At 42.9% G+C, this 12345-nt stretch overlaps 1 protein-coding gene across 2 annotated transcripts in view; it reads left to right on the top strand.

Moving 5' to 3' along the window:
- LOC141257343 (calpain-13-like) overlaps window positions 1-12345 on the top strand; it is a 212037-nt gene that overhangs the window by 58567 nt on the left and 141125 nt on the right. For both annotated transcript variants that reach the window (XM_073671798.1, XM_073671799.1), the window contains 2 exons: window positions 1809-1983; window positions 4843-4917. In XM_073671798.1, coding sequence (XP_073527899.1) covers window positions 1809-1983; window positions 4843-4917 — 250 coding nt within the window. The remainder of the gene's footprint in view (window positions 1-1808; window positions 1984-4842; window positions 4918-12345) is intronic.

Here is a 12345-nt window from a genome sequence, read left to right as displayed (position 1 = left end):
GTGTACATACATTACATTACTGATCCTGAGTTACATCCTGTATTATACTCCAGAGCTGCACTCACTATTCTGCTGGTGCAGTCACTGTGTACATACATTACATTACTGATCCTGAGTTACATCCAGTATTATACTCCAGAGCTGCACTCACTATTCTGCTTGTGCAGTCACTGTGTATATACATTACATTACTGATCCTGAGTTACATCCTGTATTATACTCCAGAGCTGCACTCACTATTCTGCTGGTGCAGTCACTGTGTACATACATTACATTAGTGATCCTGAGTTACATCCTGTATTATACTCCAGAGCTGCACTCACTATTCTGCTGGTGCAGTCACTGTGTACATACATTACATTACTGATCCTGAGTTACATCCTGTATTATACTCCAGAGCTGCACTCACTATTCTGCTTGTGCAGTCACTGTGTATATACATTACATTACTGATCCTGAGTTACATCCTTTATTATATTCCAGAGCTGCACTCACTATTCTGCTGGTGCAGTCACTGTGTATATACATTACATTACTGATCCTGAGTTACATCCTGTATTATACTCCAGAGCTGCACTCACTATTCTGCTGGTGCAGTCACTGTGTACATACATTACATTAGTGATCCTGAGTTACATCCTGTATTATACTCCAGAGCTGCACTCAATATTCTGCTGGTGCAGTCACTGTGTACATACATTACATTACTGATCCTGAGTTACATCCTGTATTATACTCCAGAGCTGCACTCACTATTCTGCTGGTGCAGTCACTGTGTACATAGATTACATTACTGATCCTGAGTTACATTCTGTATTATACCCCAGAGCTGCACTCACTATTCTGCTGGTGCAGTCACTGTGTACATACACTACATTACTGATCCTGAGTTACATCCTGTATTATACTCCAGAGCTGCACTCACTATTCTGCTGGTGCAGTCACTGTGTACATACATTACATTACTGATCCTGAGTTACATCCTGTATTATACCCCAGAGCTGCACTCACTATTCTGCTGGTGCAGTCACTGTGTACATACATTACATTACTGATCCTGAGTTACATTCTGTATTATACCCCAGAGCTGCACTCACTATTCTGCTGGTGCAGTCACTGTGTACATAGATTACATTACTGATCCTGAGTTACATTCTGTATTATACCCCAGAGCTGCACTCACTATTCTGCTGGTGCAGTCACTGTGTACATACATTACACATTACACATAATGTAACTATTTGGAGCTGCTGGGCCATTTCTTCTCACATAATTAGACTAAAGCTTTCCCCCCAGGATGATATGACTGGATGTCACCCAGAACAAAAATTGTACTTTTCTTTATTTATGTATCAAATAGAAAAATGTCCTGGATAAATATTTAAAGTTTTTCATTATCTTACTTTTAACCAGTTCTACTAATGTACTGTCATAAGGTTTAAGTTGAGCTTTTCTCTTCAGTGCTCCCATGACAACACTTCTTGGCCTGTGCTCTCTTGTTTAGCATTACACATTTTCTACATCCAGTTATTCATCCACACTCTATTAGTGGTGTTAGTGTTCTTTGTATATATATTCTTATATATGTGGACATGGATTTCAACATCCTAATGATGACAATAAACCATCAGGACACAGACCAGGAAGCGTCATAAGGACACAGTATGAGGGCAGATGTAATGTTTTATGCGTCATGCAATCTTTCCATATATCACTACTGCTTTAGAGATGATCTGTTAGTACTTATCTCCATTGAATTAACTTGAATGATATTTTCTGCCTCCCATTTGCTGCTTCCTTTCTCCCAGGCTGCGAGGCTCCTACCAGAATCTGCACTGGGGATTCATCTCAGAAGCAATGGTGGATTTTACAGGAGGGGTGCAAATGGATTTTAAGCTAACCAAACCCCCACCTGACCTCCAAGACATTGTTTTAGCTGCTGCACGATCACTATCTCTGGTGGGAGGGACAACACCGGGAAACGTAAGTATAAAATCCGATATAAGAATGAAAACAAAGGGAAAAATAAAAAAAAAGTATATAAAGGTGACCGTGCAGAACTGCATATATTACTTTTCCCTGCAGAAGCTTTGCTTGCCACAGCCCATTTTTTTCTGAACTTTCCAACAAACCAGATCTCAAAAAGGCAGAGTTTATGCAAATTGAATAAAATGGGTACTTCTGAATTTGGAGCTTAAAATATTTTGCAAATTGGGACTGTAACATTATCCACAAATAAAGGTGCGCCAATTCTGTTTACTAATCCTGTCAGCAATGAGTTTTGGCCTTCAGAGAAAGCATATGCTAAGTATGTATATGTTATATTACACTGATCTGGAGTTACCTCCTGTATTATACTCCAGAGCTGCACTCACTATTCTGCTGGTGCAGTCACTGTGTACATATATTACATTACTGATCCTGTACTGATCCTGAATTACATCCTGTATTATACTCCAGAGCTGCACTCACTATTCTGCTTGTGCAGTCACTGTGTATATACATTACATTACTGATCCTGAGTTACATCCTGTATTATACTCCAGAGCTGCACTCACTATTCTGCTGGTGGAGTCACTGTGTACATACATTACATTACTGATCCTGAGTTACATCCTGTATTATACTCCAGAGCTGCACTCACTATTCTGCTGGTGGAGTCACTGTGTACATACATTACATTACTGATCCTGAGTTACATCCTGCATTATACCCCAGAGCTGCACTCACTCTTCTGGTACTGGTGCACTTTGTGTTGTCTGGCTGCCTTGTTTCCAAATCTCTGTGCACATTATTGCCAATTTCTAGTTGACCTCCTGGTGCCAGCACCTGTTATTCAATCTAACACAACCTTACATAATCTGTACCAGGTAGAGACTTGTCACCATCAACAGAATTGGATACGAAGTAAGACAAATTTGCACAGAACTTGGTGGGACTTCCTTCAAGGCCCAATATTTGTACAGTCATGAGAACAACTAAGTACACCCTGCTTGAATTCTGTGGCTTTATGGATCAGAACATAATAAAAAATCTCGTCCTTAGAAAGTCTTAAAGTAGGTAAACACAACCTCAGATGAACAAAAATAGATGTTGTATATTTACCAAGAACTAATCCAAAATGTAGAAACCGTTGGAGAAAAATTAAGTACACCCTATGAATCGATAGCCTGTAGAATCATCTGCAGCAGCAATAACTTGGAACAATTGCTATCTGCATCAATCTCTCACATCGTTCTGGAGTAATTTTGGACCTCTTTACAACGTTGCATAAGATCATTGAGGTTTGTCTTCATTTGTTGATCTACAGGTCTCTCACGGTGTTTCCATTGGATTGAGATCTCGACTGCGGACTCCACATCACCGCAATTCTTTTTTTTTTCAGCCATTCTGATGTGGATTTGCTGCTTGGGATCATTGTCCCCTTACATAACCCAGTTTCGGCCAAGCTTTTGATTCTGGATTCATGGCCTCACATTTGGCTCAAGAAACCTTGTTACAAAGATAACAACACACATAATAGCTGTGCTGATGGTGGTCAAACATATTTATTTAGGGTGTTTACATCAAGAAAAAAGAGATTTTCTTTTGGCAACCCTTCCACTCAAGTCATACTTTTGTATTATTTTTCTAATTGTGCTCATATGAACTTGAATATTTAACATGCTGAGGCCTTTAGCATCTGAGCTGTAGCTCTTAGGTTTCCTGCAATTTCTATAAACACATTCTGGGATGAATTTTCTGGGACGTTCACTCCTGGAAAAATTGTGAACTCTTTTGAATGTTTAACACTTGTAATTATTTTTTCTCACTGTAGAATGATGTACTTCAAACATTTTGGAAATGGCCTTATAACACTTTCCTTATGTTTTTAAGATCATTGCTGATGTATTTTCTCCTTTGTGTTAAAAAATACCTCACTGTTCCGGATCAACAAACTTCCAAAACCTCTACAAATATAGAGGCGGTCTCTCACTTGATGATCAACAATGAATTTAGGGCTTTTGATTAGTAGCACCTGGCTGCTATTTACACTTCTAATTCTTATGAAAGCAGTGAGGGTGTACTAGAATTTTCACACACTGCCTCAACTTTGTTTTTCTCATGACTGTATTTTAATCTGCACCTGTTATGTCCTTCTGGAAGCTGATAGGTTATTAGTTAGGAATGGAAGCATACAAAAACAAAGGCAGAGATGTAGCAGATCCGAGTATGTAGTATGGTTGGATTTAGTTCAGGAGGGGGGTCTGGAAGGGCAAAGTTTAAAAATGGTGATGTAGTAAAGCCCAAAATGAGTTTCATTTTGGGTCAAAGTCAAAGAGTGGTCAAACAGACATCAAAACTAATAGATCCCTAGATTATTATTATTTATTTAATAGCCTTCGGTTCTATCTCGAACCATGCTGACTGGTCGGATGAACGCTCCATAGGAAGATTGATTTAGTAAAAGCCTAGATAGGTCCACCAGGGTCTTGTCCGTTGTTATCTTGATAGTATCAAGCCATCAGGTTGCTGGTCTTCCTCTTCAACTTGTTCCTTCGCTTCTTCATGATGCCCTTTTCCAGTGATTGCTCTCTTCGTATGATGTATCGATCCCAAGATACAAACCAAAAATTCAGGAAGACAAAGCTCAATCTGACTCCCCTTTGGTCTTTTTGGTTAGGTGGCAATAGATATATGTTCCTCTACATCCTTGGCTGCGGGCAGTGATAGCCAGCAGTGGATGGGATTGGAACGTTGAGTGTATCATGTTGCGGTTCCTAAGTAATATCCATAAGTCTAGGTTACGATACGACGTATAAATCAGTTATATCTCTGATATTCTACATTATTCTATTTCAGTTACACACTGGGAACATTGAGCTGCAGAACGGTCTTGTCCAGGGTCATGCCTACACCATAACTGACGACACCCAGGTAACCCTCCACGTCTAACATACAAGCGGATTGTGGAAGTTCTTTCTCAGTAGTAATAGAGGACAAAAAAAAGACACTTAATACAATTCAGAAAATGTGATCAATTACGGCATTCAATGGTTCTTTGGCTCTTGGGCCCAGAATCATCATTAACGTTTTTTTTTAAGCTACTTTCTTTTTTTATCTTGTATAATTTGTGGCTGTTTTTTTGTGCCAAATTCTTCAAACTGGCTCATAAATTTGTCACAAAGACAAAACTGGTCTTTTTTCTCGCCTTGAACTGTTTTTGTGACTTTTTAGCGCAAGAAGCCACATGTTTTGCAAAATGTTGTTAGAATTGAGTCAAAAACTTTCACACTCAAAAAAATACACAACGGGGGTCACCGGAGTAGGATTGCATCAAAGTTTGAGACTTTATAAAATGTTGCACTAAAAGAATCATCTGAAAACATCTGGAATAGCTAAACTCTGCCCACAAAGCATAAAATAAACAAAATAAATCGGCGAGCACATGTAAAATAGTTTTAATAAAAGATAATAGAATAATGAATTGGGTGCAAAAAGGTGCAAAACACAAAAACTAGACAAAAAAAAATCTCAAAGGCAATGATAAATCGGGTCCAATAGATCTGGTATGTGAAAGCTAAGGTCAAGGCAGAAGTAAGCTATGACCTGCTGCCTTGGGTTATGTTCACACTTCCGTTTGTCTGTTCCATTTTGAGGAATAGACAAGTAGAATTAATGTCCAAAATGGATCCGCAGTAGTGGAGGAAACTGAAGATTGGCTCATTGATTATTAGCTGGTCCATCTGTATCCATTATGTGTCGGTTTTTAGAATTGACAAAAAATATGAGGCTTTTTTTTGTCCTTAAAATACAGTAAAGACTGATATTTATGCAATACTGTGGATTATTTTTTGGGTTGTTATATTATTTGAGCGCTGTATGGCAGCATTGCTACTCAGGCACTAAACTGTAGGTTATTTTTGCACTACATGACGTAGGCACTGTTTGGGATTGAGATTTAGACATTAATATGGAGCTGCTCTTTCGTTGTTATGGTGGTATTATTCAAGCACTGTTTGATGGGAGTTGTGGTACTAACAACTAAATGCAAAATAGTCACTGGTGTTTCCTATTGGGTAGTGACTTATTACAAGATATACAGATAGGTCCATATATATTTGGACAGAGACAACATTTTTCTAATTTTGGTTCTAGACATTACCTCAATGAATTTTAAGCAAAACAATTCAGATGCAGTTGAAGTTCAGACTTTCAGCTTTCATTTGAGGATATCCACATTAAAATTGGATGAAGGGTTTAGGAGTTTCAGCTCCTTAACATGTGCCACCCTGTTTTTAAAGGGAATAAAAGTAATTGGACAATTGACTCCAAGGCTATTTCATGGACAGGTGTGGGCAATCCCTTCGTTATGTCTTTCTCAATTAAGCAGATAAAAGCCCTGGAGTTGATTTGAGGTGTGGTGCTTGCATTTGGAAGGTTTTGCTGTGAAGTAAACATGCGGTCAAAGGAGTTCTCCATGCAGGTGAAACAAGCCATCCTTAAGCTGCAAAAACAGAAAAAACTCATCCGAGAAATTGCTACAATATTATGAGTGGCAAAATCTACAGTTTGGTACATCCTGAGAAAGAAAGAAAGCACTGGTGAACTCATCAATGCAAAAAGACCTGGGCGCCCACGGAAGACAACAGTGGTGGATAAGATTTGAGGTGTGGTGCTTGCATTTGGAAGGTTTTGCTGTGAAGTAAACATGCTGTCAAAGGAGTTCTCCATGCAGGTGAAACAAGCCATCCTTAAGCTGCAAAAACAGAAAAAACCCATCCGAGAAATTGCTACAATATTAGGAGTGGCAAAACCTACAGTTTGGTACATCCTGAGAAAGAAAGAAAGCACTGGTGAACTCATCAATGCAAAAAGACCTGGGCGCCCACGGAAGACAACAGTGTTGGATGATCGCAGAATAATCTCCATAGTGAAGAGAAACCCCTTCACAACAGCCAACCAAGTGAACAACACTCTCCAGGAGGTAGGTGTATCAATATCCAAATCTACCATAAAGAGAAGACTGCATAAAAGTAACTACAGAGGGTTCACTGCACGGTGCAAGCCACTCATAAGCATCAAGAATAAAAAGGCTAGACTGGACTTTGCTAAAAACCATCTAAAAAAGCCAGCACAGTTCTGGAAGAACATTCTTTGGACAGATGAAACCAAGATCAACCTCTACCAGAATGATGGAAAGAGAAAAGTATGGCGAAGGCATGGTACAGCTCATGATCCAAAGCATACTACATCATCTGTAAAACACGGCGGAGGCAGTGTGATGGCTTGGGCATGCATGGCTGCCAGTGGCACTGGGTCACTAGTGTTTATTGATGATGTGACACAGGACAGAAGCAGCCGAATGAATTCTGATGTGCTCAGATCCAGCCAAATGCAGCCAAACTGATTGGTCGTCGTTTCATACTACAGATGGACAATGACCCAAAACATAAAGCCAAAGCAACCCAGGAGTTTATTAAAGCAAAGAAGTGGAATATTCTTGAATGGCCAAGTCAGTCACCTGATCTCAACCCAATTGAGCAGCATTTCACTTGTTAAAGACTAAACTTCAGACCGAAAGGCCCACAAACAAACAGCAACTGAAAACCACCGCAGTGAAGGCCTGGCAGAGCATCAAAAAGGAGGAAACACAGCGTCTGTGATGCCGTTACAGTTGAAAGAAATGATGGAGGCGAGAGCATCATGTGATGCTCCCTCTTTCATCATTCCCCCTCTGCCTGCAGCTGGCGTCATTTCATCACGAGCCACGCTGTGCCGGCAGTGGAGCTCCTGAGAAGCACTGTGGACATCGGGGCAGTGGGGGAACGAGGAGGAGAGGTAAGTATGTATTTATTTTTTTTGTAAATCAGTGAGTTCGCCGTCACGATAACACTGTAACACTGCAGGAATGGGGACTGCATTATGTTATATGGGGCTCTGCATTATACGCTGGGGGGGCTGCATTATACTCTAGGGGGTCTGCATTATACTCTAGGGGGGCTGCATTATACTCTATGGGGGCCCTAGATTATACTATATGGGGGAGCCTGTATTATACTATATGGGGTAGCCTGGATTATATTATATGGGGAGCCTGGATTATACTATATTGGCGCCTGGATTATACTATATACGGGGGCTGGATTATACTCCATGGGGGCCTGGATTATATTCTATGGGGGGGGGCCTGGATTATACTATATGGGGGGCCTGCATTATACTATATGGGGGCCTGGATTATACTATATGGGGGCCTGGATTATACTATATGGAGGCCTGCATTATACAATAAGGGGGAGCCTGGATTATACTATATGGGGCCTGGATTATACTATATGGGGGCCTGGATTATACCATATGGGGGGCCTGGATTATACTCTATGGGGGAGCCTGGATCATACTATACTGGGGGAGCCCAGATCATACTATATTGGGGGGCCTGGATTATACTATATTGGGTGCACCTGGATTATACTATATTGGGTGGGCCTGGATTATACTATATGGGGGCCTGCATTATACTATATGGGGGCCTGCATTATACTATATGGGGGAGCCTGGATTATACTATATGGGGTCCTGGATTATACTATATGGGGGACCTGGATTATACTATATGGAGGAGCTTGGATCATACTATACTGGGGGAGCCCAGATCATACTATATTGGGGGGCCTGGATTATACTATATTGGGTGCGCCTGGATTATACTATATTGGGGGGGCCTGGATTATACTATATTGGGTGGGCCTGGATTATACTTTATGGGGGGGCCTGGATTATACTATATGGGGGCGCTGTATTATACTATATTGAGGGGCCTGCATTATACTGTATTGGGGGGCCTGGATTATACTATATTGAGGGGCCTGGATTATATTATATTTTGGGCGGGCCTGCATTATACTATATGGGGAGTGTCAGGAATTGCACAGCGACGACACTGGGGAGATCACGCAATATCTCACCGTGCCGTCACTGTGTCATGGATTTCGTCCGGAATCGCGAGCACACGATCCAGACTACTCACTCCTCAGGTATCGGCAAGCAACCAGTGAGAGTATGGTGTCACACATCTGGATTCCAAAGCATGGAATACGTGTTTACGCCCTCTGTACGGTCACTGTCAGCTTCACGATAGCCCGATTATTAATATTATTCGCTGCCACCACCGTCCAGATATGAAATATAATACAGGCCTGGATGGACACCTGCATTCTTGTAGCATTTATGGCTTCAGGGGAGGGAATGATCACGGAACAAAAGAAACAGAACTATTAAATTTTATATTTAACTCAAAAGGGAGTCTGTGTTATGAAAAATATACAAAGATTTTACAAAGGAGACATACAATACATAAGCAGTTACACAAAATAATAAGGATTAAGGAAGAAACTTACTATACGATTGCTAAGATGACTCAATATAGGTGGAGGAGGGGCTCCCCGATTTGATTAGACTGTTATTGAACAGGATTCGTATAGTCCTTATACCCCTCTGGCAATGAATATGGATCAATCTTCCCTTGTCTCTTTTATGCCAAAGGGGATGGTCTGCCCACACACACCGTATGCTGACATCACAGGGGCTGGATTCCACCCTTCATGTTTGAATTAAAAGCCTGTTTTTTGGGATAACTTATCGCTCATTGATTCCAGAAGCCCAGAAGTGATACCATATTTTCTATTATGATTTTACCTTCATTTAGAGACTACACATCGTATAGTTGCAGTCTGCTATTCTGGTGTTTTTGCACTACAGCTCCACGGAGGGTTTTTCTGCGACAGAAAAATATCCCTATCGTTCCCTAGCTGACCGTGTCCCTAAAAATATGAGTCCCATCATTACCGGATGTATGGAACTTTAGTTATTACATATTTTGTATCGGAGTCGACGTATCTATAGATTTTCTTTTGAAGCTCGGGAAACAGCTTCAACAGTTACATGCAAATTATTTAAATCCTGCAACTAATCACCCCCTGAGTATGCTAGGGAGAAAGATGCTCGCTTTTTAATTAGGTTGCAATTAGGTCTTCCCTCTTACCCTTTTGGTGGCCAGAATGTTCTCTACCTCAAATTCGTTTTCAGCGGAAACCGGAGCAGGAGGCGTGCCTGTAGACTTGGAAAAAGAGTTAAGTACCACAGGTTTGAGGAGAGATACATGGAAGGAGTTAGGGATCCGCAAGTTGGCCGGGAGTTTCAATTTATAGGCCACCGGGTTGATCTGACTGATGATTTCCAGAGGACCGATGAACCGAGGCCCTAACTTATAGGAAGGAATCTTGAGCCGGACATACTTGGACGAGAGCCAGACCTTATCCCCTGGACGGAATTGAGGAGGATCCAGACGTTTTTTGTCAGCATGTCTTTTCATACGCTCGGATGACAGAAGGAGTGCGGACCGGGTACTCTCCCATGTGGAGGAAAATTTGTTAACAAGAGATTCCGCAGCCGGATTGTCCACCGAGGTGGAGACGGGAAACGGGATCCGAGGATGCTGACCGAAGACTACAAAAAACGGGGATTTGGAGGAAGATTCGCTCTCGTGATTGTTGTACGAGAATTCGGCCCATGGCAGGAGATCCACCCAGTCAGAATGGTGGGCATTAACGAAGTGCCGGAGGTAACTGGTCAGGATCTGATTGATCCGCTCCACTTGACCATTAGACTGTGGGTGGTAAGCGGAGGAGAAGTCCAGGGTGACGTCTAGCAATTTACAAGTGGCTCTCCAGAAACGAGAAGTGAACTGTACCCCACGATCCGACACGATGTGACGGGGCAGGCCATGAAGACGGAAGATGTGGCGGATAAAGTCTTTAGCCAGCTCGGGTGCAGACGGGAGGCCAGGCAGGGGAATGAAGTGAGCCATCTTGGAAAAGCGGTCAGCGACCACCCAAATGACCGTACAACCGGCAGAGACGGGAAGATCAGTTATGAAGTCCATCGCTATATGCTGCCAGGGGGCAGCAGGTACTGGCAGAGGAAGAAGGCGACCGGCTGGCAGGTGTCTCGGAACTTTGTTGCGGGCACAGGACACACAGGCAGAAACAAAGTCTATTACATCCTTGCGCAGGTTAGGCCACCAGTAGTGCCGGGAAATAAGCTGGAGGGTCTTTTTCTGACCGGCGTGGCCAGCTAGTTTAGACGAATGACCCCAGTGTAGGATCTTCTCCCGATCAGGTACCGATACGAACGTCTTACCGGGAGGGAGACGATTTAGACTCACGGGAGCCACCTGCATTACTCTGGCGGGATCGATGATATGTTTAGGTTCTTCCTCGAGATCAGATACCAGAAAGGATCGGGACAAGGCGTCTGCTTTGATGTTCTTGTCAGCCGGGCGAAAATGTAGAACAAAATCAAAGCGAGCAAAAAACAAGGACCACCGGGCTTGACGCGGATTAAGTCTCTGGGCATGCTGGAGATAAGCCAAGTTCTTGTGGTCAGTGTAAATTATTACCGGATGAAGAGCCCCCTCGAGTAGGTAACGCCACTCCTCCAATGCCAGCTTGATGGCCAATAACTCTCGGTCTCCTATGGAATAATTCCGCTCAGAAGAGGAGAAGAGTTTGGAGAAGAAGCCGCAAGTTACCATCCTCCCGGAGGAAGATTTTTGAGTAAGTACAGCTCCGGCTCCAGAGGAGGAGGCGTCAACCTCCAGAAAGAACTGCTTGTTGCCGTCCGGACGATGCAGCACCGGGGCGGAAGAGAAGGCCTGTTTTAAGGAAAGAAAGGCCTCTTCTGCTTCGGGCGGCCACTCTTTGGGATTAGTACCCTTACGGGTGAGCGCGGAAATTGGGGCAGTCCGGGAAGAGAAGTGCGGTATGAAGAGGCGGTAGTAGTTGGCGAAGCCCAGGAACCGCTGAATGGCCTTCAACCCCTCCGGTCGGGGCCATTTCTCAATGGCAGACAGTTTCTCTGGATCCATTCGTAGGCCGGTCTGAGAAATAATGTAGCCCAAAAACGGAAGCGAGGTCTGCTCAAAGAGGCACTTCTCATATTTAGCGAAGAGGTGGTTCTGCCTGAGCCTGAGCAGGACCTGACGAACGTCCCTCCGGTGAGTCTGGAGATCCGGAGAGAAGACCAAGATGTCGTCCAGGTACACCACAACGCAGGAGTAGAGAAGGTCCCGGAAGATGTCATTGACCAACTCTTGAAAGACGGCAGGAGCGTTACAGAGACCAAAGGGCATTACCAGATATTCATAATGGCCGTCCCGGGTGTTGAATGCAGTCTTCCATTCATCCCCTTGACGGATACGGACCAGGTTGTACGCCCCACGGAGGTCCAGTTTGGTGAAGACTCTAGCCCCCCTCAGGCGATCAAATAATTCTGGAATGAGCGGAAGGGGGTACTTATTCT

The sequence above is a fragment of the Phyllobates terribilis genome, unplaced genomic scaffold (genome assembly GCF_046119375.1).
Source record: "Phyllobates terribilis strain yellow unplaced genomic scaffold, ASM4611937v1 Scaffold_3__8_contigs__length_932513732, whole genome shotgun sequence".
NCBI lineage: Eukaryota > Metazoa > Chordata > Amphibia > Anura > Dendrobatidae > Phyllobates > Phyllobates terribilis.
Note: the sequence above shows the minus strand (reverse complement) of the source record. Positions and strands in the feature narration are given on the sequence as shown.